This window comes from Pleurodeles waltl, chromosome 3_1 (assembly GCF_031143425.1).
Source record: "Pleurodeles waltl isolate 20211129_DDA chromosome 3_1, aPleWal1.hap1.20221129, whole genome shotgun sequence".
NCBI lineage: Eukaryota > Metazoa > Chordata > Amphibia > Caudata > Salamandridae > Pleurodeles > Pleurodeles waltl.
The window spans coordinates 1,693,143,317-1,693,169,150 of NC_090440.1; the positions used below are offsets into that span (position 1 = coordinate 1,693,143,317).

The 25,834-nt window shown below is 43.8% G+C and overlaps 1 protein-coding gene across 1 annotated transcript in view; it reads left to right on the forward strand.

Annotated features, from left to right (window-relative positions):
* DIP2A (disco interacting protein 2 homolog A) overlaps positions 1-25,834 on the forward strand; it is a 637,392-nt gene that overhangs the window by 222,368 nt on the left and 389,190 nt on the right. Inside the window, exons 9-10 of the mRNA XM_069225498.1 lie at positions 269-360; positions 9,732-9,842. Coding sequence (XP_069081599.1) covers positions 269-360; positions 9,732-9,842 — 203 coding nt within the window. The remainder of the gene's footprint in view (positions 1-268; positions 361-9,731; positions 9,843-25,834) is intronic.

Here is a 25,834-nt window from a genome sequence, read left to right on the forward strand (position 1 = left end):
GAGGTCTTCTTGTCTCCATCTGTCTGTTGCGATCTGAGCTTCTTGGGATTAGTCTGGTTAAGTCGGTGATTCTTTCCTGCAGTTGTGAAGTTGTATCTGGACTTTCTGCATTCAGTTGTTGGGTTTTGTGCCCCTCCTTCTTTTCTGTAGTTTGCTAGTTTTAACTGATCTTTCTAGTTGAGTACTAGTGATCTGTTCTTTCTGGTTTTGCAAGCCCATTGCAGTTTCTTTGCTTCTTATTTTCTGTTTTCCATTTGTTACTTTTTAGGCAAGCTGTGGAGTCGGAGCATGAAGCTGGCCTACACACTACTCAACAAGCTCAGCAGTAAGAACGAGCCACTGCTCAAACCAGGAGATCGGGTATGTTGATCTTTCTTCAGGTGCTCAGATTGTGGCGGTCCAGCTGGGAGACGAATGCAAAGGCATGTAGTAATAGAAAATGAAACACAAAAGTAAGGAGCAATCACAGTCATAGGAAACTGAAGCAAAGACTACGCACATAATAACTCAAATCACAGGCAGTGCAAAACAGAAGTAAATAATAGGCACATAACAATAGTCACAAGGGTCTTAATAAAAAAGGTAAACATTTCATAAGGTTTTGTGCCTAAGGATACATCCGAGATTCAGTCATAAGCTTGGAAACCAAAGATATAGATACAACATGGGTTTTGGAACTACAGCGGGTCATCCCATCATATACTCAATAAAAGATTGTACTTGCTGTAACTTTAAAATCCACCACAGCTGTAATCTGATAATGCGAAATAACAGTATAAAGTACTTATGTTTGCAGTGACTGGTACAGCTGATCAAACTCCTAGCATAGTGATTGTTTACTACATGGTGTGATCAAAAGAGCAGTTTCTGTATAGAAAAGAAAAAATCGAGATAGTTTATTATTGTTTAGAAAGAGGTGCTCAAGTGGAGTCGCTAATTCATAATTAAGATACCTAATGAAAGAACAAACATCTGTTAATGCACATAAGTTTAACTGATATTCGGTGGCTTGGTGCAAAGTCAAAGTAGACCTTCCAGAACCAACAGGGAAAGTAAAAACTTACTCTTTGTGCAGGAGGCTGTAAAAAAAGACCCTAATGATTCTGGGACTAACTGTCAACTGAGTGGTGAACATACAGCTTAATGATCAGTTCGTAAAACTGAATACTAAAACACGCAAAACAGAAGTGTACAAAAATGTATGTTTTTGAGCTTCTGTCTGCCGTCATTTTTGATTCAGAGTACTGGGAAACTACTATGCTGCCTCCTGTTGCATGTGTTGTGATCCTAAACATGGCGAGAAACTGGATAAGCTCAATTGGATTGTCTCTCATTTAGGCAAGACCCCAGTACTTAAATCGCACAAGTTGCACAAAAGGTAGATGCCATGTATTGGCTAGCGTTTGGGTTTACACCATCTACAAGAATTACTTTTAAGCCAGTTCTGAACTTTTTTGATGAAAGCTGCAACAAACACATCAAAGGAAACTGTTTTTAACATGCAGAAAAGCATGTTTTTGTAGCATGTGTAGCTGTAGATACACATGCCTTACATACTTCTTCTTTGTAGTGTTGGGCTCAGACATTTTTTACTTTTTTTTCTTTGAAGAAATTTGAGCCACAAGATCTTTTGTGACTCCACCCTCGGTCCACTCTAGATCCTTACACTGGCTTCATATCAGATATTTTTCTCAGCTTTGGGGTTCAAAAGTTTGTGAATGCTAGGATCAACATAGTAAAACACCATTTCTTTCTTCTCAGATCCAGAGGTTAAGCATTCGTCTGCGACAAAAACTACACTACTGCAATTATATAACTCTCTGTGAAAATTGTACTTTCGATCTGACTATCACCGACCATTACCTGCACTGTGGCTTCCAACCAGCGTTCCTGTTTGTTTTCAAGTCCTCATTGACGATTCTTGGGAAATGCACCTAGGGCAGGGGCATACATTGTACACCCTTCCTCTTATGCCCTTGCTGTAACACAAAACATCCCTTGAACAATCATGATAAAGCATGTAACCTATTTCTGTCTTCATTACACACTGAGATTTCTTCAAAGCCTGCCTTGCCTTCTGCTGCTGCTGCTGCAAAAAAAAAAAAAAAACTTAAGGAATTGAGAGAAAAAAGAGGTGGGTGCACCACAGGATGCAGAGACCGGTCTTGTTGGAAATACCAGTTTTTTTATTTTTTTTATCAAACATATGCCGGACACAGAGGGAGAGGAAGTGGACTCCAGCATTACAGCGGGTCAAGCAGAGATGGTTCCAGAGGCTGTGTTCTCCAAGACCTCTGACATCAAGGAAGGAGGGTCCAGATAAACAGTCATGCAGCATACACGAGCCTCTCGGTAAAGACCAAGTCAAGTCCATGCACATCTACTGCTCTTCAAGGTCAGTCTCAAGCACCAAAAAAAGTACATTGGAGGAGGTGGAGCACTGCTCCTGCAGAAGTTGGAGAGCCACGATTTGAGCCAGAAATGGCACAAACCTTAAGGTTACGCTGCTTCAGCCATGACACCCTGGGCTTGAGAGGTTGGTTGGACACCTGCAAAGACCCATTTTAAGGACACTGAATCCCTCTGCACACTGAAAAGCTGCAGTGTAAATCACCACCACATAGGCCCAGAGGTTCTTAGAAGCAGCATTTGGAACTGAAGTCAATGCTGAAAGCTCCTCAGCAACTGGAATCAAGGCCGGCACCAAAGTGACACTCGGCGCCGTAGTCAGACTCACCAGAGCAGTCTATCTTTGAGAAACTCTCAGAAGCCCTGAATGAAAAGCAGATGAAGCTGCCCAGACACCAAGACATGGGCAAAATACTTAACAAACCTCTGGCTCCAGGACGTCAGATCCCCAAAAAACACCAACTGGCCTTTGCGGGAGAACCAAATCTTGACACTTCCACACCACTAAGTACTCCAAGGGTTAGGTGTTACGGCCACCAACCCTATCCATTTCCTATCACTGTCACTCACATGTCCACCACCCCTACCCCTGCGCTCTCTTCCATCAGAGCTGTATGACACTGACTGAGAATTGGGCAACCTCTAATACCCACATGACCGTTGTGCTAAGCCATTTGATCCCTAGGAAGACTATGTGATGGACCCTCCAAGATGGCCCATATCTAGAACCCTACATAGGCAAGCCTTACCCACCAGATGAAACTACAGCATACCATGCAGTGCACAACATCATCAGGTAAAACTGGAGGCCAAGGATAACTTCCTAGTCTACACCCTGTCCAAGACAGAGCATGTGGTTCATTACATCACCATGATCACAGGAATATTCAGGTTGGCCACTGACAACTTTAAGAAGCTTATAAAACCCAGACTGGGTACTTGTCATATGGGGAAAAATTATTAGCCTGCCCCAAATGATCTGTCTTATATTTGTGGATAAATTGTCCCCGACTCCTTAGCTGTTCCCACTGCCCATAAAAGGGCTTGTGCACAGGCCACGGAAGACGTCCGTCTGCCTGACAAGGAGAATGAGCGAATTGATCCTGCAGTCAAACACGCAGTGCTTGGGGTGCCCACACACAGGCACATTGCCTGTTTGGTGGGCTTCCTCCTCAGGTTTGACAAGTGCCACGGGGAAGAATTAATGTAGATGGTAAAGCACCTACCCAGAGGCCCATTGAGGAGGTGAGAACCATCAGCAGCGCCATTATTAGATGCACCCTCTACTCAGTGGATAAGGCAGTGATGGCTATTAATACCAGTATCCTCCTCCACAGGGTATGCTTCACCTGCTTGCCTTATCAGTCACTCACTCCCTGATTCTGGGGTCATGCAAGCTGCCAAGAGCAGTGCCAAGAGCAGTGCAAAGAACCCAGAAGAGATGGTAGGCATCTAGGTATTGTGAGCAAGACATTTTTAGCAATGGCCGTTACACCTGTCAGAACATCCAACTCTCTAGCTATTTTAGTGACATATTGTACGCAAATGTGGTCTCACCTAGGTACATATCTATAATTCTTATAAGAAGGCAAAATAAATGAATCAAAGGCAGTCCTAAAAGAAGGTGAGAGAACTTCAGCAGAAATAATTGATATGCTATAGATGCTGTCTCCACCGGCTTAAGCCAATTTGCTGGAGCAGCTGTCATGAGGAGACCGGAATGGCTCAAGATGACATCTTTCAGGCCTGAGGTGCAGGCCACAATTTTAGATATGTCCTATGAAGGAAAAACCCTCTTGGGCAAACTCGTTGATGGTATTCTCCAATCTATCAAGTTGGATATAGAAACAGCAACTTCTCCAGGGGTCCTACTACGGAGTCGCCTTAAACCCTTTCCTGGTGCTAGAGGAAATGGACAGTTCTCCTACAGTGTAAATATTTGATCTTATAGATACCAGCTCTACATCCAACCCAGACTAAGTTACCAGCAATGGTACACCAAACAGCACTACAAACCACCACCACCTGCTGCTGACTCAAGATAACCTCCTGCAAGAGAGGTGCAACACAGCTCAGAGGATAGTACTCATCCAGATAGCAGTAACATTTTTCATACACCAGTCACAATTTTCTTCTCGCAACTCATGGACTGACGACTTTCCTATTATTAATATCACAACTGGAAATGTATTACCTCAAATTGGGTGGGCCATAGACCTAGTACAACACTGACATACCATAGAATTAATTAAAAAAAAAAAACCCTCTTTAAAAGCCACCTCAGAGGAGCTCATGTCCAAGGGCGCAACTTGAGAGGGGGAGTGTTTGGAGTGTTACTCTCCCCCTAGTAAATGTATTTTGTGTTAAATAGTTGGGTAGAGGTGCTCATGTTGGGAATGGCGAGGTCTTTGTCAGATTTCACAAGGAAAGTTTACAGACAAAAATGCTCAGTCCTTTCCTCTCTGTTTGGAAAATCTTCAATAATGTTGGTTATTCTACAAAATAATGTGTTTTCTCTCACTTCCTACCCTTCCAATCAATATTCCTCTCCTTTCCACTGCCAAGCCCCTCTTGTGTGCCCTGCTCTTGTTGTATGATGTATTTTAACATTATTTTCCAACGTGATTGTTAGGAAATCTGAAGCTCCCACCCCTCAATCTTACTGACCAAGCTATACTCCTGATCATATTAACCTCGGTGTCTGATAAAATTGGATGTTCTTTTGCTCCTCCATAAAAGAACCATAGAAGAGGTCCCTTATTTATATCGGGATTCGATTCCTATTTCATCCTTCTGAAGACAAAATCCAGAGAATCGCGACTGGTGTTCAATTTACAGCAGCTAAACAAGTTCCTGAAAAACAATCTTTTCGAATGGTAATGCTGCAGGAAATTTTCCAGCTTCTAAATCAAGACAGATTTAATGGCATGCATAGATCACCAGTATGCCTATTTCTGTATTCTCATTCATACCAAACATCAAAAAGCTTAAGGTTCGAGATGGCTGCCTGTAATTACCAATTCAAAGATATGTTTTTTTCCTCAAATGTGCTCCTGGAATATTCAGCAAGTCTATTGCCCCAGTAATGGCTCTTCTGAGGAGGAACGGGCATCACATTTACCCATATGTAGATCACTGGCTAATTAAGGACCATTTGTATGAAATAAATAAAAGATCCACAAAGGCTTGTCTGCAATTGTTTATAGAGCTAGATTTGACCTTGAACAGGGGAAAATATTGCCTGCAGCCCCTAGGGCAGTTGTGGATACAATTGTGTACAATTCCTTCCCTACGAAAGAGAGGAGGTTGAGAATGGCTGGCCAGCAGCATCCTTCTTGGATAGGTCTGTTTCAGTTTGAGACTTCAAATCATTCCTCTTCTGTTCTCCTTATTCTCCTTTGTCGCCACAACATGAGTCTATTTCAGAAGGAGATAGACAAACAGTGGGTTCAAAGCCGAGGATCTTTCGAGGACATTATAATATCATCACTACCAGTATGAGAGCTGTAATACCCTTGGCGGATACACGAGAACAATATCTCACCAAGTCGCACATTCCTCAGTGCAATATCTCAATTTGTGATGACCACAGGTGCATCCATAATCAGCTGAGGAGCACATCTCCAGGATTTAGAAGTCAACAGAAGATAGTCGCCACAGGAAACCCAACTGCCTATCAATCTTCCAGCATGGAGGACAGTGACCTTAGGGTTTCAGTCTTTTCTTCCTACAATATAGCATTCATTTGTGCTAGTTCGCACAGACAACATGGCAATCACTACTTGAACATGCACCAATAAACAATTTCATATTTCCCTCCATTGAAGTTCAAAGACTCTTCAAATGGCGTCTTCATCACCAGATTACACTGAAAGTGAAACATGTATCTGGAATAAGCAGTAAATGGGCAGACACTCTCCCGGTCAACAACAAGAGAGCGTCACAAGTGGGAACTAGGCCAACAAAAGCTCACATCCATCTTTCAAACCTTGGGAAATCCAAACTTCGACTTGTTAGCAACACATCTCAGTCACAAATGTCACTTTTATGCCTGCAGATACACTCGGGAGAGGTCATGAAGGAATGCCTTTCGAATTGTTTGGACAGGAATCTTCACTTACGCTTTCCACTCAGTTCCACTAATTTCAAGATTGTCAAAATGAAAAAAGAACAAGTTTGCATTATTCTCGTGGCTGCAGGAATATTGGTACACAAAGCCACTTCTCTTATCAAACAGCAGCATATTCCGCTCAGACCATTATCCAGCATTCTGATGATGAACAACAGCCAGGTTGTTCATCCCAAACCGAAGTCTCTCAATTTATCTCTCTGGCTCCCGAATACAGTGAGTTCCATCTCTTGAATATTTCAGAAGATTGCAGAAAACATTTAGCAAAAGCCAGAGATAACATAAAAAACGCAACATATACGACTAAATGGTCTTGTTTACGTTCATAGTGCTATCCGAACAATGTTCACCCTTTTCCTTCTTTACCTGACTAAATCTTGCCTTATTGGTTGCACCAAGAACGATCAGGCCTTTCTGTTACTTCTCTAAAAGTCCATCTAGCTGCAGTTTAAATTCCTGGAAACTTTGTTTAGAAGCTCATCAAATCAACTGTTTCTTTGGTCTTAGTGACATATAATGTAGCTCCTCAAGGACCTCTTCTGGACTTTTCATCGGTTACACCAACTACGCCGTGAAGTCGACCGAAGCCACCTGACGGGTCGCAGGGGTATTGCTCTGAGAAAAATCTCTGGATCCAGTATGATGCCTGGGGGAAATTTTAAGGTAAAGAATGTGCAACTAGAAAACGTCTCTACCAGATATATTGTTACTGAAGGTAAGTAACTTGTTCTTCATGGCAATTAAAAACAGTCCAGTCTCAACTGATAAAAAGTCAGTTGGAATCCATACATAATGCAGTCCTCAAACCCTTGTCTTGCTAAATTGCTTCAGTATTAGCCCTTAAGGTCTGCAAAGAGAATTCATGAGAAGATGCAAGCTGTCACTATTTAAGAACCTTACATGCAATTCCGTAATGAGATTGTTGTGCTAAGAAGGAATCCTTGCTTAACCCTGAAGTTCCATTAGATGTTCTTCTAAATGAACCAGTAGTCATTGAGTCTATTTGTTTTGAGAATGTTACTAATACGGCAGCATGAGCACTTCGTACTCTCGAAGCTAGACAATCCACATGTCATAAATTGATAGAACGAAAAGGGTTCGAAAAACTGACCAACTTCTAATAGCCAGTTGCCCGCCTAGGAAGGGGCACGTGCTGGCGAGACAGTGTGGCATGATGAGTTTCTGCTGCCGTAAAATGTTGCCATCAAAAAGCTCGACATCCTCTGGACAGAAAAGTTAGATTGCATTCCAGAAAAGGTGTGGCTACATCTACTGCTCTGTTTGCTAGAATATCTTTACCAGATTTTTTCAGAGGCGCTCTGTGAGGAAATGGTGTGTAACTGTGTATCACATGGTGTGATTATGAGAACTCGCTGTGTAAGACACTTACCTTTAGGACCAGTAGATTAATTTGTTAAACCCTCCAGCTCATCTGTGGGTAGCTGTGGCTCTGAACAAAAAGGCTTATACAAAAGCAGCTCCAAACAATTGCAGAAGAAATAAATGAGACACTAAAGAAATCGGATACCAATTTATAAAAATAGAATGTATTTTTATGTATTTTAAGACACCACAACTAAAAATATCTACCTGAGGGTTCTGATGATATAGAATTTACAAAGTATAGTAAATAAACAGCTTTTCACTTAACCACAAATAAGCATTGACAAATTCAACAAATTTGACACTTAGAAACGTTTACAGAGAAAATATTGGGCCAGTGTCTGAGCAGTTTCTTTAGGGGACCCACTCCATCATGAAGCTAGCCATGGGGACCAGCAAGGTCCACAGAAACCGGTACCACGAAGATAGAAGCAGTCTTCAGTGAGTTCCTGGCACTTTTATCCAATTGCAGTAGGTTCCTATGGAGTTGTTCTCATGCAAGGGATACAGGATGCTGAAGATGCTCAGTGATGCCGTAGATGCGATGCGGTTGATGAGGGTCTGTCTGCTTTCACTCCTGGGTCTACTAGCTTGGTTAGGTGGTCCTGGCCACAGGGGTCGATGCCCCTCAAAGTCCTCTGGTATGATGAGCAAACCAAATTACCATGAAATCTGTTTACAGGTTTCTTGTATGTCTGTAAAAGAAGATCTCCTTCGCATGTCTAAAACCGTGTGTAGCTTTTCAATAGTTTCCTTTTTTTTTTTTTAAGAATGAGATATTCAGATTTAGTGTATTTTTGAGAGCGGCAGCCTGCATATTGCAGTTTTGACTGGCACCAAGACATCACCCAAAAACAATTCAAAATTTGAATGTGTCAAGGAGTAGCAAGAACAATGACTTATTGGAATGAGCTGGCTTTCCCTCGTATTAACTTTATTCTGCCTTAAGTACACAGATGGCTAAATGAAGCACCTATTGACTAAATTATAAGCCTGAGCCTGAAATCTTGTCTTTGTAACATTGTTTTGGGTAGCATTTTTCTAGTGAAATTTGCGCATGCCATTTGAGTATCAAAATGGGTGGACTGGCAAGCCAGTTCCAAGTAAAGGTAAGTATGACTGTTGAAGTTGGCCATGTGCCGGACATGTAACCCCTCACCCCGTCAAACGTTAATGACTTTTGAGAGAAGTGGAATATATAACATGGCTGTCCAAAAAGATTGGAGTACTGACAATTACTCTGATCCGCATTCCAGTCTATCAATTTTCGTTAACTGTCCCTAAGAAAGCAGTATTCTGCAAACCAGCCTTGGTCCTCATCTGGTATGAAAAGTTATCCCAAATGACCAGGACACTTGCCCAAGCTTTCACAAACTATTTGAACCACTGGTCGATCTAGAAATCATATAACTTTTGTGTTCGGTTTGTCCACATCAGTTAGTCAATCATTTGCATCTTATTTCAGAACAGACTCTGACTAAAGTTCCTATGATGCTGCAGCCACACACTCGAGCAAGTCTCTGATTCTTTTACAGTGAAAACAAATTTTTAATTTGAAGAATCACCTTAGTATTATGAGCAGAGAAATAGTCTCTGTTCTGTAAAATGCCGACAGCTTAGCAATTTTGTTACACGATAACCCTTTGGTCCACTTTATATTATTTTCGTCATAATTTCAATTTGGATATGTTGATTGCAAGACTGTTTCTGTAATCTTCTATTGATCCTAGTGTTTTGTCTTGAACACAACTTGGTGTAAGTACTCTTATTGTGTTTAACAGTGATGCTTTGTTTTCTCTTGTTACCGCAGGTGGCACTTGTGTTTCCAAACAGTGACCCAGTAATGTTTGTGGTGGCGTTTTATGGGTGCCTCCTTGCAGATCTCATTCCTGTGCCAATAGAAGTGCCTCTGACTCGGAAGGTAATGTTTCCCTCAGCCTCCAGTTATTTGGCTATATTTTCACACACTCCACTCCTTGACATTGGCTCTCGTTTTTTAGCCTCTTGATCCACGCTTAATATATTCATTGTCTAGTGTTAAATTGGGGTTTGTAGGCTCTCTGATCTGTCCCCTTTGTAGAAGGCTATTTTATTTAGGGAGAACGCAGTAGAATTGTTTTGTTTTCATCTTTTTTTCTTCATCAAGCAATTGAACCTGGTGTGTTCGCAATGTATGTGCCTATTTGAAACTTCTTCGTAAACGTTTAAAACCTAAGAGGTATCTCCCACACATACTCTTAAGCCATGTTTATTAATTTAATCTCTCCAAAGCAGCTTGCACCCATCTCCTATATAGTTTTCCACAAGGTTCTGTTTTCATTGCTTTCTGCTTTGCTTTTGATTTTTTTAATGTTCATAGGGGGATACAATGAGTCCCACAGAAGTAAGACTTCTTGGAACACCAGGTTTGATGGCATGTGTAGCTGTAGATACACATGCTGTGCATATATCCGCCATCTAGTGTTGGGCTCGGAGTGTTACAAGTTGTTTTTCTTCAAAGAAGGTTTTCGAGTCATGAGATCAAGTGACTCCTCTCAAAGATACTGCACATGGGCATAAGGTCCTTTGTTAGATTGTTTTCTTTCTGCCGTCTGGTTCGGATGTGTTTCCTCTTGCCGGTGGATATTGGTTCGGACCTTCTGAACTTACTCTACCTTTCTCTAATTCTATCGCTATAGTTTCGATCACATTTCCTATCTAAAGTCAATCTGATTTAGACCGTCAGGGTTGATTTTTCACCCTTACTAGAGGCCTCTCCCTTTAGGGCCTCCTTCAATGTTGGGCTGATGGAACAAATCCGGTTTCGATTCTGTCCTCGTTATCAATCTAAATTCCCATACGCAATTAGCTTTCAGTGTGTAATCTTTATTTACCTCCTGATCATCGAGAAGAGACTTGCGATGCCTGCAGATCGTTTCAATCTAAGAATTCTCCCCGGTACCGAAGAGCTCGTCGTCTGGAAATGGCGTCGAAGTCCACAGAAGACATACCTGATATTTTCGGTGAGAAACACACACAGGAGGAAGTAGGTCAGAGTACATAGTTTTCCATCAGAGACTCTGACTTCGAACAAGGCTCCGATGCTGACAGCCAGTCCCTACCTCTGGCGCAGTACGTGAATACACCAGCCCCGCCCACCACCCAAAGGTATTTTTTAAAAAAGACTCCAGCACTGGTCGTCAGTCCTCCACTGCCTTCGGGCCACGGTTGGATATGAAAATCAAGACCGGATGACCATTGTTCGGGTTCAGCACCGAGAACAAAGACCAAAGGGCACTCAGCATCGACAAAACAGACTGCTGCGAGCTGAAAAAAAAACTGTTACCAATTTTGGTGCCAACACTTTCGGTTCCAGTTAAACACTCAGTGTCTAAACCTTCGGAGACGAAAGCCATAAGTAGTAAACCTACTACTTCTACACTAGAATCATCTGATATACAACCCATTGTAGAAGTGATGGACGCTAAACAGTAAAAAGTGCATATTCAAAAAGCTACAGGGAGTATAATTGCTTCTCCTCCAGTGACTATTAAGAGGAAATTAACTGTTCGATGGCATGTGTAGCTGCAGATACACATGTTGTGCATAGCCCGCCATCTGGTGTTGGGTCGGAGTGTTACAAGTTGTTTTTCTTCGAAGAAGTCTTTCGAGTCACGAGACCGAGGGACTCCTCCTCCTTTGCTTCCATTGCGCATGGGCGTCGACTCCATCTTAGATTGTTTTCTTTCCGCCATCGGGTTCGGACGTGTTCCTTTTCGCTCCGGGTTTCGGGACGGAAAGATAGTCAAAACTTCGGAAAACTACGTCGGTATTGTTGCGTTCGGGATCGGGTTAGATAGCATCGACACCGAATCGGGAAGACCTCCAAAAGCCCTTCGGGGTAATTTCGATCCCCCGTCGGGGCCTGGTCGGCCCGACCGCGTGTAACGTCGACACTGATGGAACGGACCCCGTTCCGATTCTGTCCTAAATGCCACAATAAATACCCATATACAGACCAACACTTGGTCTGTAACATGTGCCTGTCGCCCGAGCACAAGGAAGAAACTTGTGAGGCCTGTCGTGCGTTTCGGTCCCGAAAAACGCTCCGTGACCGGCGAGCCAGAAGATTACAGATGGTGTTCACGCCGACAGGACACCGAGAGTTCAAGGAACAAGGAGGAAGAAGAGGAAGCCTTCTCCATCCATGAATCGGACTCGGAGGAATTCGACGTCGAACAAACTGTGAGTAAGACGTCGAAACAAGCACAACACAAGAAAACAGACAAGGCCCAGGGGACGCCACTGCCAACAGGCCATGGCTCGACCCATAAAGTAGGTGACCGTCCATCGGCACCGAAAAAGGCCGAACTGGTACCGAGATCGTCCGACTCGGGTCGAGACACAGGCACGCAGCAATCTCGGGACCGAGAAAGTGCTGCCGAAAAAGATCGACGCCGAGACAGCGGAACCGAAGCTGCTCGACGCAGAGACAGCGGCACCGAGGAAGATCGACGCCGAGAAAGCTCGACGCCGAAAAAGAGAAAATTCGCCTCAGAGCCGAAAACAAGCAGAGACACAGTTTCGGTGCCAAAACGACCAGCAACCGAACCAACTGCCAGCTCATATACAGAGGAACAATCACTGTCCTCTCAAATGCGCAGACACAGATTTGAAGAAGAGTTACAGACCACTCATGTAGACCACACACAAAAGCGGATCTTCATACAAAGTGGGACAGGGAAGATCAGTACTCTTCCCCCAATCAGGAGAAAAAGGAGACTTGAGTTTCAACAAGAACTAACACCACAAACAAAAGTGGTAAAAAAGGTAACTCTGCCACCCTCTCCTCCACCTGTAACTCATATATCACCGGCACAGACTCCGTCACACTCACCGGCCCACACCACCATGAGCCAAGATGACCAGGACGCTTGGGACCTATACGACGCCCCGGTATCAGATAATAGTCCTGAATCGTACCCTACCAAGCCCTCACCACCAGAGGACAGCACAGTGTATGCACAGGTGGTAGCTAGGGCAGCAGAGTTCCATAACGTGTCATTACACTCAGAGCCTGTCGAGGATGACTTCCTTTTCAACACCCTCTCCTCCACCCATAGCACCTACCAGAGCCTGCCTATGCTTCCAGGAATGTTGAGGCACGCAAAGCAGATCTTCAACGAGCCGGTCAAAAGTAGGGCAATAACTCCAAGGGTGGAGAAAAAATATAAAGCACCGCCCACAGACCCTGCTTTCATCACCTCGCAACTGCCACCAGATTCAGTTGTAGTAGGGGCAGCTCGCAAGAGAGCAAACTCGCACACATCAGGCGAGGCGCCACCTCCGGATAAAGAAAGCCGCAAGTTCGACGCAGCTGGGAAAAGGGTCGCAGTACAAGCTGCAAACCAGTGGCGAATCGCAAACTCTCAGGCGCTCCTAGCGCGATATGACAGAGCCCATTGGGACGAGATGCAGCATCTCATCGAGCATCTACCCAAAGAATTTAAAAAACGGGCAAAACAAGTGGTTGAGGAGGGACAAAACATCTCCAATAACCAAATACGCTCCTCTATGGATGCAGCGGACACAGCTGCAAGAACAATAAACACCGCAGTGACCATAAGAAGGCACGCATGGTTGCGCACATCTGGCTTTAAACCGGAAATTCAGCAAGCAGTGCTCAATATGCCGTTCAATGAAAAACAATTGTTCGGACCCGAAGTGGACACGGCAATTGAGAAGCTGAAAAAGGACACTGACACAGCCAAGGCCATGGGCGCACTCTATTCCCCGCAGGGCAGAGGCACTTTCGGAACCTTCCGCAAAACAACCTTCAGAGGGGGGTTTCGGGGTCAGGCCACACAAGCCAGCACCTCACATTCAACACCGTCCACCTACCAGGGACAATACCAAAGGGGAGGCTTTCGGGCCAGTACAGGGGAGGACAATTCCCTAGAAACCGGGGAAAATTTCAAAGCTCAAAAACCCCTACAACCAAACAGTGACTCACAAGTCACTCAACCCCTCCACACAACACCAGTGGGGGGAAGACTAAGTCAATTTTACCAATCTTGGGAGGAGATAACAACAGACACTTGGGTCTTAGCAATTATCCAACATGGTTATTGCATAGAATTTCTCCAACTCCCTCCAAATGTCCCACCAAAACCACAAAATATGTCAAAACAGCATTTAGACCTTCTGGAACTAGAAGTCCAAGCATGACTGCAAAAGGACGCAATAGAATTGGTACCATGTACACAACTAAACACAGGAGTTTACTCACTGTACTTCCTAATACCAAAAAAGGACAAAACACTGAGACCAATCCTAGATCTCAGAACACTAAACACCTACATCAAATCAGAACACTTTCACATGGTCACGCTCCAAGACGTGTTACCACTGCTAAAGCAACAAGACTACATGACAACCTTAGATCTAAAGGACGCGTATTTCCACATACCGATACATCCCTCGCACAGGAAATACCTAAGGTTCGTATTCAAGGGAATACATTACCAATTCAAAGTGTTACCGTTCGGTATAACGACCGCACCAAGAGTATTTACAAAATGCCTAGCAGTAGTTGCCGCACACATCAGAAGGCAGCAAATACACGTATTCCCGTACCTAGACGATTGGCTAATCAAGACCAACTCCCTAACAAAGTGTTCACACCACACAGATTATGTCATACAAACCCTCTACAAACTCGGTTTCTCCATCAACTATGCAAAATCACACATTCTGCCGTGCAAAACACAGCAATACTTAGGAGCGACAATCAACACAACAAAGGGACTAGCCACTCCAAGTCCACAAAGGGTTCAAAATGTTCACAATGTTATACAAGCCATGTATCCAACACAAAAAATACAGGCAAAGATAGTATTAAAGCTCCTAGGCATGATGTCCTCATGCATAGCCATTGTCCCAAACGCAAGACTGCACATGAGGCCCTTACAACAGTGCCTAGCATCACAATGGTCACACGCACAGGGTCACCTCCTAGATCTGGTGTTAATAGACCGCCAAACATACATCTCGCTCCTATGGTGGAACAGTATAAATTTAAACAAAGGGTGGCCTTTCCAAGACCCAGTGCCACAATACGTGATAACAACAGATGCTTCCATGACAGGGTGGGGAGCACACCTCAATCAACACAGCATCCAAGGACAATGGGACGTGCATCAAACAAAACTGCATATAAATCACCTCGAATTGTTAGCAGTATTTCTAGCGTTAAAAGCATTTCAACCCATCATAACTCACAAATACATTCTTGTCAAAACAGACAACATGGCAACAATGTATTATCTGAACAAACAGTGGGGAACACACTCGACACAGCTGTGCCTCCTGGCAAAAAAGATATGGCAATGGGCAATTCACAACCACATTCGCCTAATAGCACAGTTTATTCCAGGGATCCAGAATCAGCTAGCAGACAATCTCTCTCGAGATCACCAGCAGGTCCACGAATGGGAGATTCACCCCCAAATCCTAAACACTTACTTCAAGATTTGGGGAACACCTCAAATAGACCTATTTGCAACAAAGGAAAACGCAAAATGCCAAAACTTCGCATCCAGGTACCCACACAGGCAGTCCCAAGGCAATGCTCTATGGATGAACTGGTCAGGGATATTTGCGTATGCTTTTCCCCCCTCTCCTTCCATATCTAGTAAACAAATTCAGTCAAAACAAACACAAACTTATACTAATAGCACCAACATGGGCAAGACAACCTTGGTACACAACACTACTAGACCTGTCAGTAGTACCCCATGCCAAGTTACCCAACAGGCCAGATCTGTTAACACAACACAAACAACAGATCAGACATCCAAACCCAGCATCGCTGAATCTAGCAATCTGGCTCCTGAGATCCTAGAGTTCGGACATTTAGACCTCACCCAAGAATGTATGGAAGTCATAAAACAAGCTAGAAGACCATCCACTAGACACTGCTATGCAAGCAAATGGAAAAGGTTTGTTTGCTACTGCCATAATAATCAAGTTCAACCATTACACTTACTACACTTACAAAAATCAAATCTGGCCTTCTCTTCCATTAAAATACACCTCGCAGCAATATCTGCATACATGCAGATTACCTATTCAACTTCTCTATTTAGGATACCTGTCATTAAAGCGTTTATGGAAGGCCTGAAAAGAATTATACCACCAAGGACACCACCTGTTCCTTCATGGAATCTCAACATCGTTTTAACAAGACTCATGGGTCCACCTTTTGAACCCATGCATTCTTGCGAAATACAATTCTTAACCTGGAAGGTTGCATTTCTCATTGCCATCACATCTCTAAGAAGAGTAAGTGAAATTCAGGCGTTTACAATACAAGAACCTTTTATCCAAATACACAAAAATAAGGTAGTCCTAAGAACCAACCCTAAATTTCTACCAAAGGTTATTTCACTGTTCCACTTAAATCAAACGGTAGAACTACCAGTGTTCTTCCCACAGCCAGATTCTGTAGCTGAAAGGGCACTACATACATTAGACATCAGAAGAGCACTAATGTACTACATTGACAGAACAAAAGAAATCAGAAAAACAAAACAACTGTTTATTGCATTTCAAAAACCTCATACAGGAAACCCAATATCAAAACAGGGTATAGCCAGATGGATAGTTAAGTGCATCCAAATATGCTACCTTAAAGCAAAGAGAGAGCTGCCCATTACACCAAGGGCACACTCAACCAGAAAGAAAGGCGCTACCATGGCCTTCTTAGGGAATATTCCAATGCACGAGATATGCAAGGCAGCCACATGGTCTACGCCTCACACATTTATTAAGCACTACTGTGTGGACGTGCTATCCGCACAACAAGCCACAGTAGGTCAAGCCGTTCTAAGGACTTTATTTCAGACTACTTCCACTCCTACAGGCTGAGCCACCGCTTTTGGGGAGATAACTGCTTACTAGTCTATGCACATGTGTATCTGCAGCTACACATGCCATCGAACGGAAAATGTCACTTACCCAGTGTACATCTGTTCGTGGCATTAGTCGCTGCAGATTCACATGTGCCCACCCGCCTCCCCGGGAGCCTGTAGAAGTTTGGAAGTTATCTTCAACATTTGTAAATATATTACTTAAACCTTAATTGGTACATACTTATTCATTCCATTGCATGGGCACTATTACTAACACAACTCCTACCTCACCCTCTGCGGGGAAAACAATCTAAGATGGAGTCGATGCCCATGCGCAATGGAAGCAAAGGAGGAGGAGTCCCTCGGTCTCGTGACTCGAAAGACTTCTTCGAAGAAAAACAACTTGTAACACTCCGACCCAACACCAGATGGCGGGCTATGCACAACATGCGAATCTGCAGCGACTAATGCCACGAACAGATGTACACTGGGTAAGTGACATTTTCCTTTCAGGAGACCTTAGATGCTGGACCTCCACCAAAGAAGGTCTCAAAAGACAAGGAGAGAGAAAAGGCTATTGAACAAAAACATCCTTCACCACCACATTCTCTTGTTCCTCCTTCCACACCACCACCCACGTATGAGACGCAGTTTTCATCACAAACATCCTCAGCATCACCACACAGGTATGATCTTAGTGACATTTAGCAGAATACGGATCCCTGGGATCTATATGATCCTGATCCTATTCTTTCAGATAATCCCGACTTGTATCCTGCTAGACCTTCTCCACCAGAAGACACTACTGCATATAACCAGGTCATAGCCAGAGCAGATGCCTACCATAATGTGCAAATGCATACAGATCATATAGAGAACGTACAAGGGAAATCAGAGTCTCCCAAAGCTCCCAGGATTGCTCAGCTATTCTTCTAACATTTTCAAAGGCCAGAATTATCACGCCTTGAGTGGATAAAAAATATAAACCAGCACCCTCCGACCCAGTTTTTATCAGGACTCAGTTACCACCCGATTCAATAGTGGTTAGTGGAGCAAGGAAAAGGGGCAACAGACAGTCAACAGGAGATGCTCCTCCTCCAGGTAAGGAGAGCAACAGCAGGTAAAAGGGTAGCCTCACAAGCTGCAAATCACTGGAGGATAGCTCTCTTAGCTAGATATGTTAGGTCCCACTGGGACAAGATGGAAGAACTGTTGCAGTATCTTCCACCAGAGTATCAGAAACTGGGACAACAAATAGTCACAGAAGGGAAAGCAAGCAATATCTAATATCGCTATTAGATGTACTACAGACGCGGGTGATACCGCAGCTAGAGGAGTCAACACCAGTGTAGTCATCTGAAGACATGGTTGGTTAAGCTGTTCAAGGTTCTAACCTGAGATACAGCAAGCTGTCTTAAAAATGCCCTTTGAAAAGTAACATCTATTCTGCCCAAAAGGTGACTCAATGATAGAGAAACTTAAGAAAGATTCTGACACAGCTAAGGAGATGGGTGTGTTATACACCACACCCACCAGAGGGAATTTTAGTATAAAGTCCAATGAGTTGATGAGAGGGATGAAATATCCAATCGGAAGATTAAGAAGCGGAAGGATTTCTCTTCATCCAATTGAAAGAAGGATAGTTCAGTTCATCCAAATTCAGCCGACACGTGTTTCGTCCTCTAAGGGACTTTCTCAAGGCTGACAAAAACAAAATTCGAATGGTTTGTTTGTACCTCTAGTATCGTTAATGTCCAAGCTGATATAAACATGAACATTGGAAGTGTCCTGTAATATATCGGTATAATAGTGACGATGTGTGTCATAAGATTCCAAAAACCTCCGTGTGAAAACCACCATGATACCACAGATAGATGTTACCAATTACTACGTGTGAAAAACAAACAGAAACCATGCTTCCAGAAAGTTTTGCTTAGTATCAAAAAATTTATTAAAATCAAAAGAAGTGATAAGAGGATATGAGAAAGGTGAAAAACCAAAATTAAATGAGAGAAGCACCAATAGGCAGCAAGAGCCTCATGCATATTTATTTTACTCTATTTTAGTGATCCAAAACTTTGTGATAATTGCCCCAGAAGGTTGAAAGTTGTGCATAGTTATTTATGAGGTTTAAGTCTATGTACCCAAACGGGTGTATTGACAACTGAAAAGATATATTACATTTTATACCTTAGGGTTTTAATAACTTCTCAAAGCCATTAGAGCCTTCGTAATTTAGAGTAGAAAATGTTGGTCGAAAGTGTTTCAATGGTCACAGAGAGTCTGTAAAAGAGGGAATCATGGCTATCCCTTAATTCAAACAATAGAAATTCCTATGGGAACAGATTTATAAAATGTGTTTGGTCCAATCGTTCCACTGACCTGTGATAAAAATCTCCTAAACTAGAATTGGGTTAATATCAGTCCAACAAGGTCCTGGCATCCCAAAATAAGGTGCCTATAGCAAACAAAAACGAAAGAAGGTTTAATGTATTATTCCAAAATGGAGAGATGAATTAACGGAAACTCCTCAAAAGTTTGTCTATAGAATCCCGAGGATCAGAAACAGACATTGCTCATAAGTATCTTCTGAAGTGTGAGTAACTATCGGGGAATGCTCATGTACAGCCTATATCCCCTCGTTACATAGTTCAAACAATAGAAATTCCTAAGGGAACAGATTTGTAAGAAGTGTTTGGTCCAATCGTTACCACTAATCTGTGATAAAAATCTCCTACATTAGAATTGAGTCAATATCAGTTCAACGTGGTCCTGGCATCCCAAAGTAAGGCGCCTGAAGCAAACAAAAACGGAAGACGGTTTATTTTATTAATCCAAAAGGGAGAGATGAAATGAAGGAAACTCCCCAAGACTTGTCTATAGAATCCCGAGGATCAGAAACAGACATTAATCATAAGTATCTTCTGATATGTAAATAACTATCGGGGAATGCTCATGTATAGCCTATCCCCCCTCGTTACCTTTGAAAGTGGTACGTTGTCCTAGGTCAATCCTGCAGTGGCGGTTTCCAAAAATCGGCTGCCTGTGAGAATCGTTTTAAGCGTGAAAGAACGCAATAGAAAGAGGACTCTTCCTTTAGAAAAGCGCCTCCATGTTATGATAGTCAATGTGATTTTTTGGAATCATTTAAATTCTTCTGTTTACACATTAAATTCAATGTATATGATTTATCTAACCTCAAATCACTCTCTTTTTTCTGTAACTTCTTATTAATTCATATTGCACTGATACCATTTTCGTGGGGATCTTTATACTATGTTTCTCTGATACATTCAGTGAGTCACGACTATCTGAACACTACTCATAGGATGACATTATTATTTGTGTGCTCCATTCTCTATTTTCTATAGAACTATGGCATTTACGCCTAAAAAAGATAAGCATGAAAAAAACAATTTCTAAAAAAAAAACATTCCATGAATTGGTTTCTATGAAATTTTGAATGTCTTTCACCTGCAAAATTCCATTTAACAGTTTAGATTAAATTGTTTCTCAGTAATGGCATGCCATGAAATATTCTTTCTGTAAAATCATAAGCAACCATTCTACAGACCTTGAAAGAGTTTGTATGTAGTATTTTTGTCTGCCATCCTGTAAGGAAATGCATCTTTTTCTATGGTCACTCCCAAATTTTCTGACTGATGCTGCTGGTTATTCGACTCAGACCTCTGTGCCAGTTCCCTTGCCTTAAACACTTATGCTCAATTGGCTCATACCCAATTGGCTACGCTAACATACCTGTAAAACCCTAGTAAGTGGTACCCAGTGTACCCAGGTCATGTATGTTTGAGGGCCCCTCCAGGGATTGCAGTACTGGTTGTGCCACCCTGGGCGTGAGATGAATATAACAAGACTCCTTCCCCAACATTTGCAGGCTGGAAGAGCAGTTTAAACTCCTAACCCAACTTTGCTGTTTAAAGTAATGGCAAAGCCCGTCTTTTCCCGGTATATGTGTAAGTCACCCCTAAGGCAGGCCTTTGAGTCCCAAGGCAGGGTGCAACATATCACATGGGCAGAACATGTGATTTTACATGTTCTGATAGTAAAAACTCAAGACTGTTATTTTTACTGTGGAAAGGCTTAGTCGCCCAGTTGGCAATTAGAGTTATATGCTGACCCCTCATCTGTGCTAACTGTGGAATGGTGTGACCAAATTGGGGCATCCAAGGTTCAAACAACTCACTACATTAAACATGACATGAGTCACAGGTCACAATTAATGTAACAAGTTGCAATGTGTAACTTTAGTAAAGTGCCACTTTTTTCTCTTTAGTCCCCTGCGCCCATATCGCTTTGCTCACGATGTCCTCCCACTGGGGAAACGTGGGAACCTGGTAGCCCATTGGCTACCAGCCTCATCCTGATCTCAGGGCATTTACTGAGCATAAGTAGGGCACCCTGGCACCCTGACCTCCGATCTCAGCTGGACTGGAAGAAGGACAGAGGATGGACTGCCCTGCTACACTGAGGAACCGGCAAAGAGAGAGTGCACTGTTGTGGACTGCACCTTCTGCAGCTGGTGGCTAACATAGGAATAGGGACTGTGCCTCCTATGTCCTGCTTAAGGAGAAGTCGTCTTCCCTGCCCAACCAAAACAAGATATTTCAAGGGCCAGCTGACTGGCCTACTGTTCGCAGCCCAGGGACACAACAGCAGAAGAAGCCTGCTGGGGCACGTTGGTAGCCCAAAGTCTTTAACTCCCAGCCAGACATTATTGGTTACTGCAGTGCTGGGGACAAGGACTCAGTGCATAAAGTTGCACCCGAGTTGCTGAGCCTGGTAGTGCCATCGGATTAAATCTGGAACCTGCAGAGAATGAGTTAAAGACTCAGGAAGGATTGACCGGTGATCACAATACTGGCCAACTGGAAGTCCAGTGGCAACTGGACTACTGCCAGCAGATAGAGGACTATGTGGGATGTCAATCCTGTGACCAGGGTCACCTCACACCTAACAAATGAAATGTTAATGTTCCTAAAAGGGATTGGTAAGTGTATTACACAGTGAGGTTGCAAAACTGCACCATCTGATAATCCCCATTTCCTCACATGCAGCTACATAGACTCTGAACCATTTAAGACGTTAGCAAAGGCAAGTAATGTGTTCATCTGACAGACTTCTGACCCAAGATTCCTTAGCTTAGAATAGATACTAAAGCAATATGTCCCCAGAGGTGCGTCTGTGAACTGGTTCAAACCAAAAAGTCGTGGAGGACCGAACAGGCAAAATGTGTGTATCTATGCGTACACTCAGGATCTATGCGTATGCTCAGGAGTTCGGGATACCGTACTCTCATGCCCAGTCTGGAGCCTCAAGAATGACTTGCGGCAGGTCTATCCTGATCTTCTTCAGAACTCTGGTTAGGAGTGGTATCTGTAGAGTCCTGAGCCCCTCTCAAGACAAAGGGCCAGATGTATGAAGCCTTTTTGCAGTGTATGAAAGGCATTGTGAACGCAATTTAAAGGAAACGTTAAAATAGCGATTCCTTAAAATTGCGACCTCACTTAGAGAATCGCAATTTGCGATTCTCTAAATGCGGCATCGCAAATAAGGAATCCTTATTTGCGATTTCTTAAGCACATGTATGAAGCAATTCCTTAATGCGAATTGGGCATTTAAGGAATCGCTATTACCACCAAGTTGACCTTGGTGGTAACCATGTGCAAATTAAAAAAATGCATTAAAAATGCATTTTTAAAATTGACATGTAACCCACACATGCCCTTTTGGCATGTGTGCACCTTACATGTCTTCCAAAATTGTTTTGGGGAGCAGCAGAGGGGGCCTTAGGCCCCCAGCACCCTGGAGTTTGCATTTCCCAAATTGCGAATTCCAGTTAGAAATTCGCAATTTGGGAAATGCAAAAAATTCGCACTTATGGGCTGACAGACCCATAGGTGTGAATGGGGGCTGTATCGCAATTTACGATTCAGTAATAGCATTTGCGATTTTTAAGAAATCGCTATTACCGAATCGCAAATATGATACATAGCATTTTGCGACTCAGAAATAGCGATTTCTTAAAAATCGCTATTTCCGAATCGCAAAAGGCTTTTTTCATACATCTGGCCCAAAATGCCTCACCAAATGATAACTGCCTTGGAAACTCTACGTGCAGAAGTGCCGACATTGAGCGTTCTCAGCAATGGCAACCAGATCTAACCATGGTTCTCCCAAGGGACCTTGCACCACATCTAGATAGAGATGGCATTTGTAATCTGCAAGCCATTGATGACTGAGTTAATCCACCCTGATGTTCAGAGAGCCCGTCAGGAAAATGTCCTGATGGTCCAGCCATGTCCAGAGGCGCAGTGTCTCCTATTTGTTGCCGTACAGAATGGCGGTAGCGTTGTACATGAATACCTGAGCCAGCCTCCCCTTGATGGATTGGAGGAAGGCTTTCACTGCCAAGCAAGTTGCTCTCAACTCCATCAAGTTTATGTGGAACTGAGAGTCCACCGGAGACCAGAGTCCTTGGATCTCCACCTCTCCCCATGGCCATCCGAACCCAGGAGTGACTCATCCATCACACCTGCGAGACCTGGGTGCAGAAGAGAGGGTGTCTGCTGCTGATCCAATTGCTGTTTGTCAACTACCACTGCAGATCTTATGGAATATCCTCTGATATCTGGTCCTGGTTTTAGAGATTCCCCTGATGCTACACCCACAGGGACTTCAGGTCTAACTGAAGAGCCTGCACATGCCAGCGGGCATGCTTTACCATCAGGATGCAGAAAGACAGGAGATCCAACAGCCTCAGAGTCAGTATCACCAAAATCCAGGATAGAGGCTGTAGCATCAGAATCATAGCATGAATTTCCTGGACTCACTGCTCTGGAGGATAGGTGCAGAAATGCACTGTGTCCAGAATGGCTCAGATGAAAGGGAGAATGTGATAGGGAGTCAGGTGTGACTTTGGCTCGTTTGTAGTGAACTCCAGCGAATGCTGGGGTTCACCGTAGCCTAGATGTGAAAAACTGCCTGGAGAAAGCCTGCCTTTAACAGCTAGTCGTCAATGTAGGGGAAGCCTGGAACCCCTGACCACCACAGATGGGCTGCTTTTGTGTTTCTGAGGCCAAAGTGGGCACAATGAACTACCATGATCTGCAGTTAACATCTGTGGGCCAGCATGAGTGGGATGTAGAAACAAGCATCCTACAGGTCCAGCACTACTATTCAGTCTCCAGGATCTAGGGCAGACTTAACCAGAGCCAATATTAGTATTCTGAATTTCTTATTTTCAGGAAGTAGTTGAAAGGGCGTAGATCTAGAAGAGATAGAGTAGCAATCACAACCTACTATGCTCACAGAAGAACTGTGGGGTGGGTCTGTTGGCTGTGGTGGTTGGGTGGAATTGGACACAACTAGTATTGACTGTCGTAGCCATGGAAGGTGCGAAAGGTAGAGTGTGACTGGTCTGGGTCCCCGCTCCCCTTGAAGTGTAGGAGAGCTGAATCGTCCTTGTCACTGAACAGACGAGTGCCGCCGAAGGACATTTCCTTAAAGGATGTCTGGACATCCCCCGAGAAGCCAGTTGACCTCAGCCAGGCAGTGTGATGAAGTGTCACAGACTAGTGAAGTGTCTACTCTACCCAGCAAGTCTGTTGTGTCCAGTCTGCAGCGCATAGTGAACTTTGCTGCATCCCTACCATCACCAATAGCCTGGGTTGTGATGGCCTTCTCCGAGACCATGGGTAGCACATCTGCAACAAGACCCATACTCTCTGGGTATATGGGCTCAAGAGGCATGCAGTGTGTTCACTGACTGCAATGCAAGGCTGGTGGAAAGGAAGCTTTGCTTCCCAAAGGTGTCCAGCTTTGTGGATTCTCTGTCTGGTGGAATGATGGGGAATAAATCAGGATTACATTTGGATTTTGAGGCCTTCACAACCAGGCTCTCCAAGGTGTGGTGCTGGGAGAGGAAGGCTGAATCCCCAGGGTCAGGGCAGTGGATGATCTTCCTATGCACAGGAGTGCCGGTACATGGCTTGGCCCAGGCCCCAAGCAGGACATCAGTGAAGGCTTCATTGAAAGGAAGGTGATGTTCCATTTAGTATATCCCAGGATGAAGCATCTCTGTCAACACATTGGTCTTGACCTTCACCAAGGGCCCTCTGCACCACCATGGCAAAGGAAAGTCCCATGCCCCGTAACCAAACAAGGAGTAGCGATCAAGGCAACGTCTGGTGCGGTGTCCTGACCACTGACATTGGCAACTTTCTCATACCAGTTATCCTCGATCAAGCGTTCCAATAGGGGTCAGAATAACCATAAGGATCACAACAAAATGATGGACGGAGTGCTGAAACTTTTCAGACACTCACCCGCATTCACAGATCTGGGTTAAATCCACTGTTCTTTTGCTCATCATACCACCTCAGATTGGACCCGGCCATATGCAAATTTCTCTTAACTTTGTTCCCCATGGGAGCAGTTCAGCCTGAACTGCCAGGCCAGGTCCTCCCTGGACCGGAAACATGCATCCTGAGACTGGTTTTGGGGTATCACCCATCATCAGCCAGGCTAGCTTGAATCAGTGGCACAGTGAGCAAGGAACCCACGTCTGGACACATGCTGTCCACGTACGGTGAACAAGGCCAGGCCGGGTCCAAACTGGGGTGGCATGGTGAGCAAAAGAATGATGGATTAAGTTCAGATCTGTGACTGGGGGTGAATGCTTAAAAAGTTTCAGATCTCCATCCATCATCATTTTCAATTGCTAGACATAAGGATCCTCAGATTCACTTCAAGTATAATTCTTCACAAGACCCCTCAGGAAATGGAGGCACTGTCTCTGACCCAGAAGGTCTTGGTTCATTTGGCACCAGTCGATGTTAGACGACACCTGTCCGACTCTGTATGGGAGTCGGGAAGGAGAATAACTATAGGGTTGGCACTGGGAATGGTGCCACTAAACCGAACCCCTGTGAAAGTCATGGATTCATGATGAGAGTTGGTCCGAATCCAGGAACAGATCCAAGGGCCACAAGTGGCAGAAACC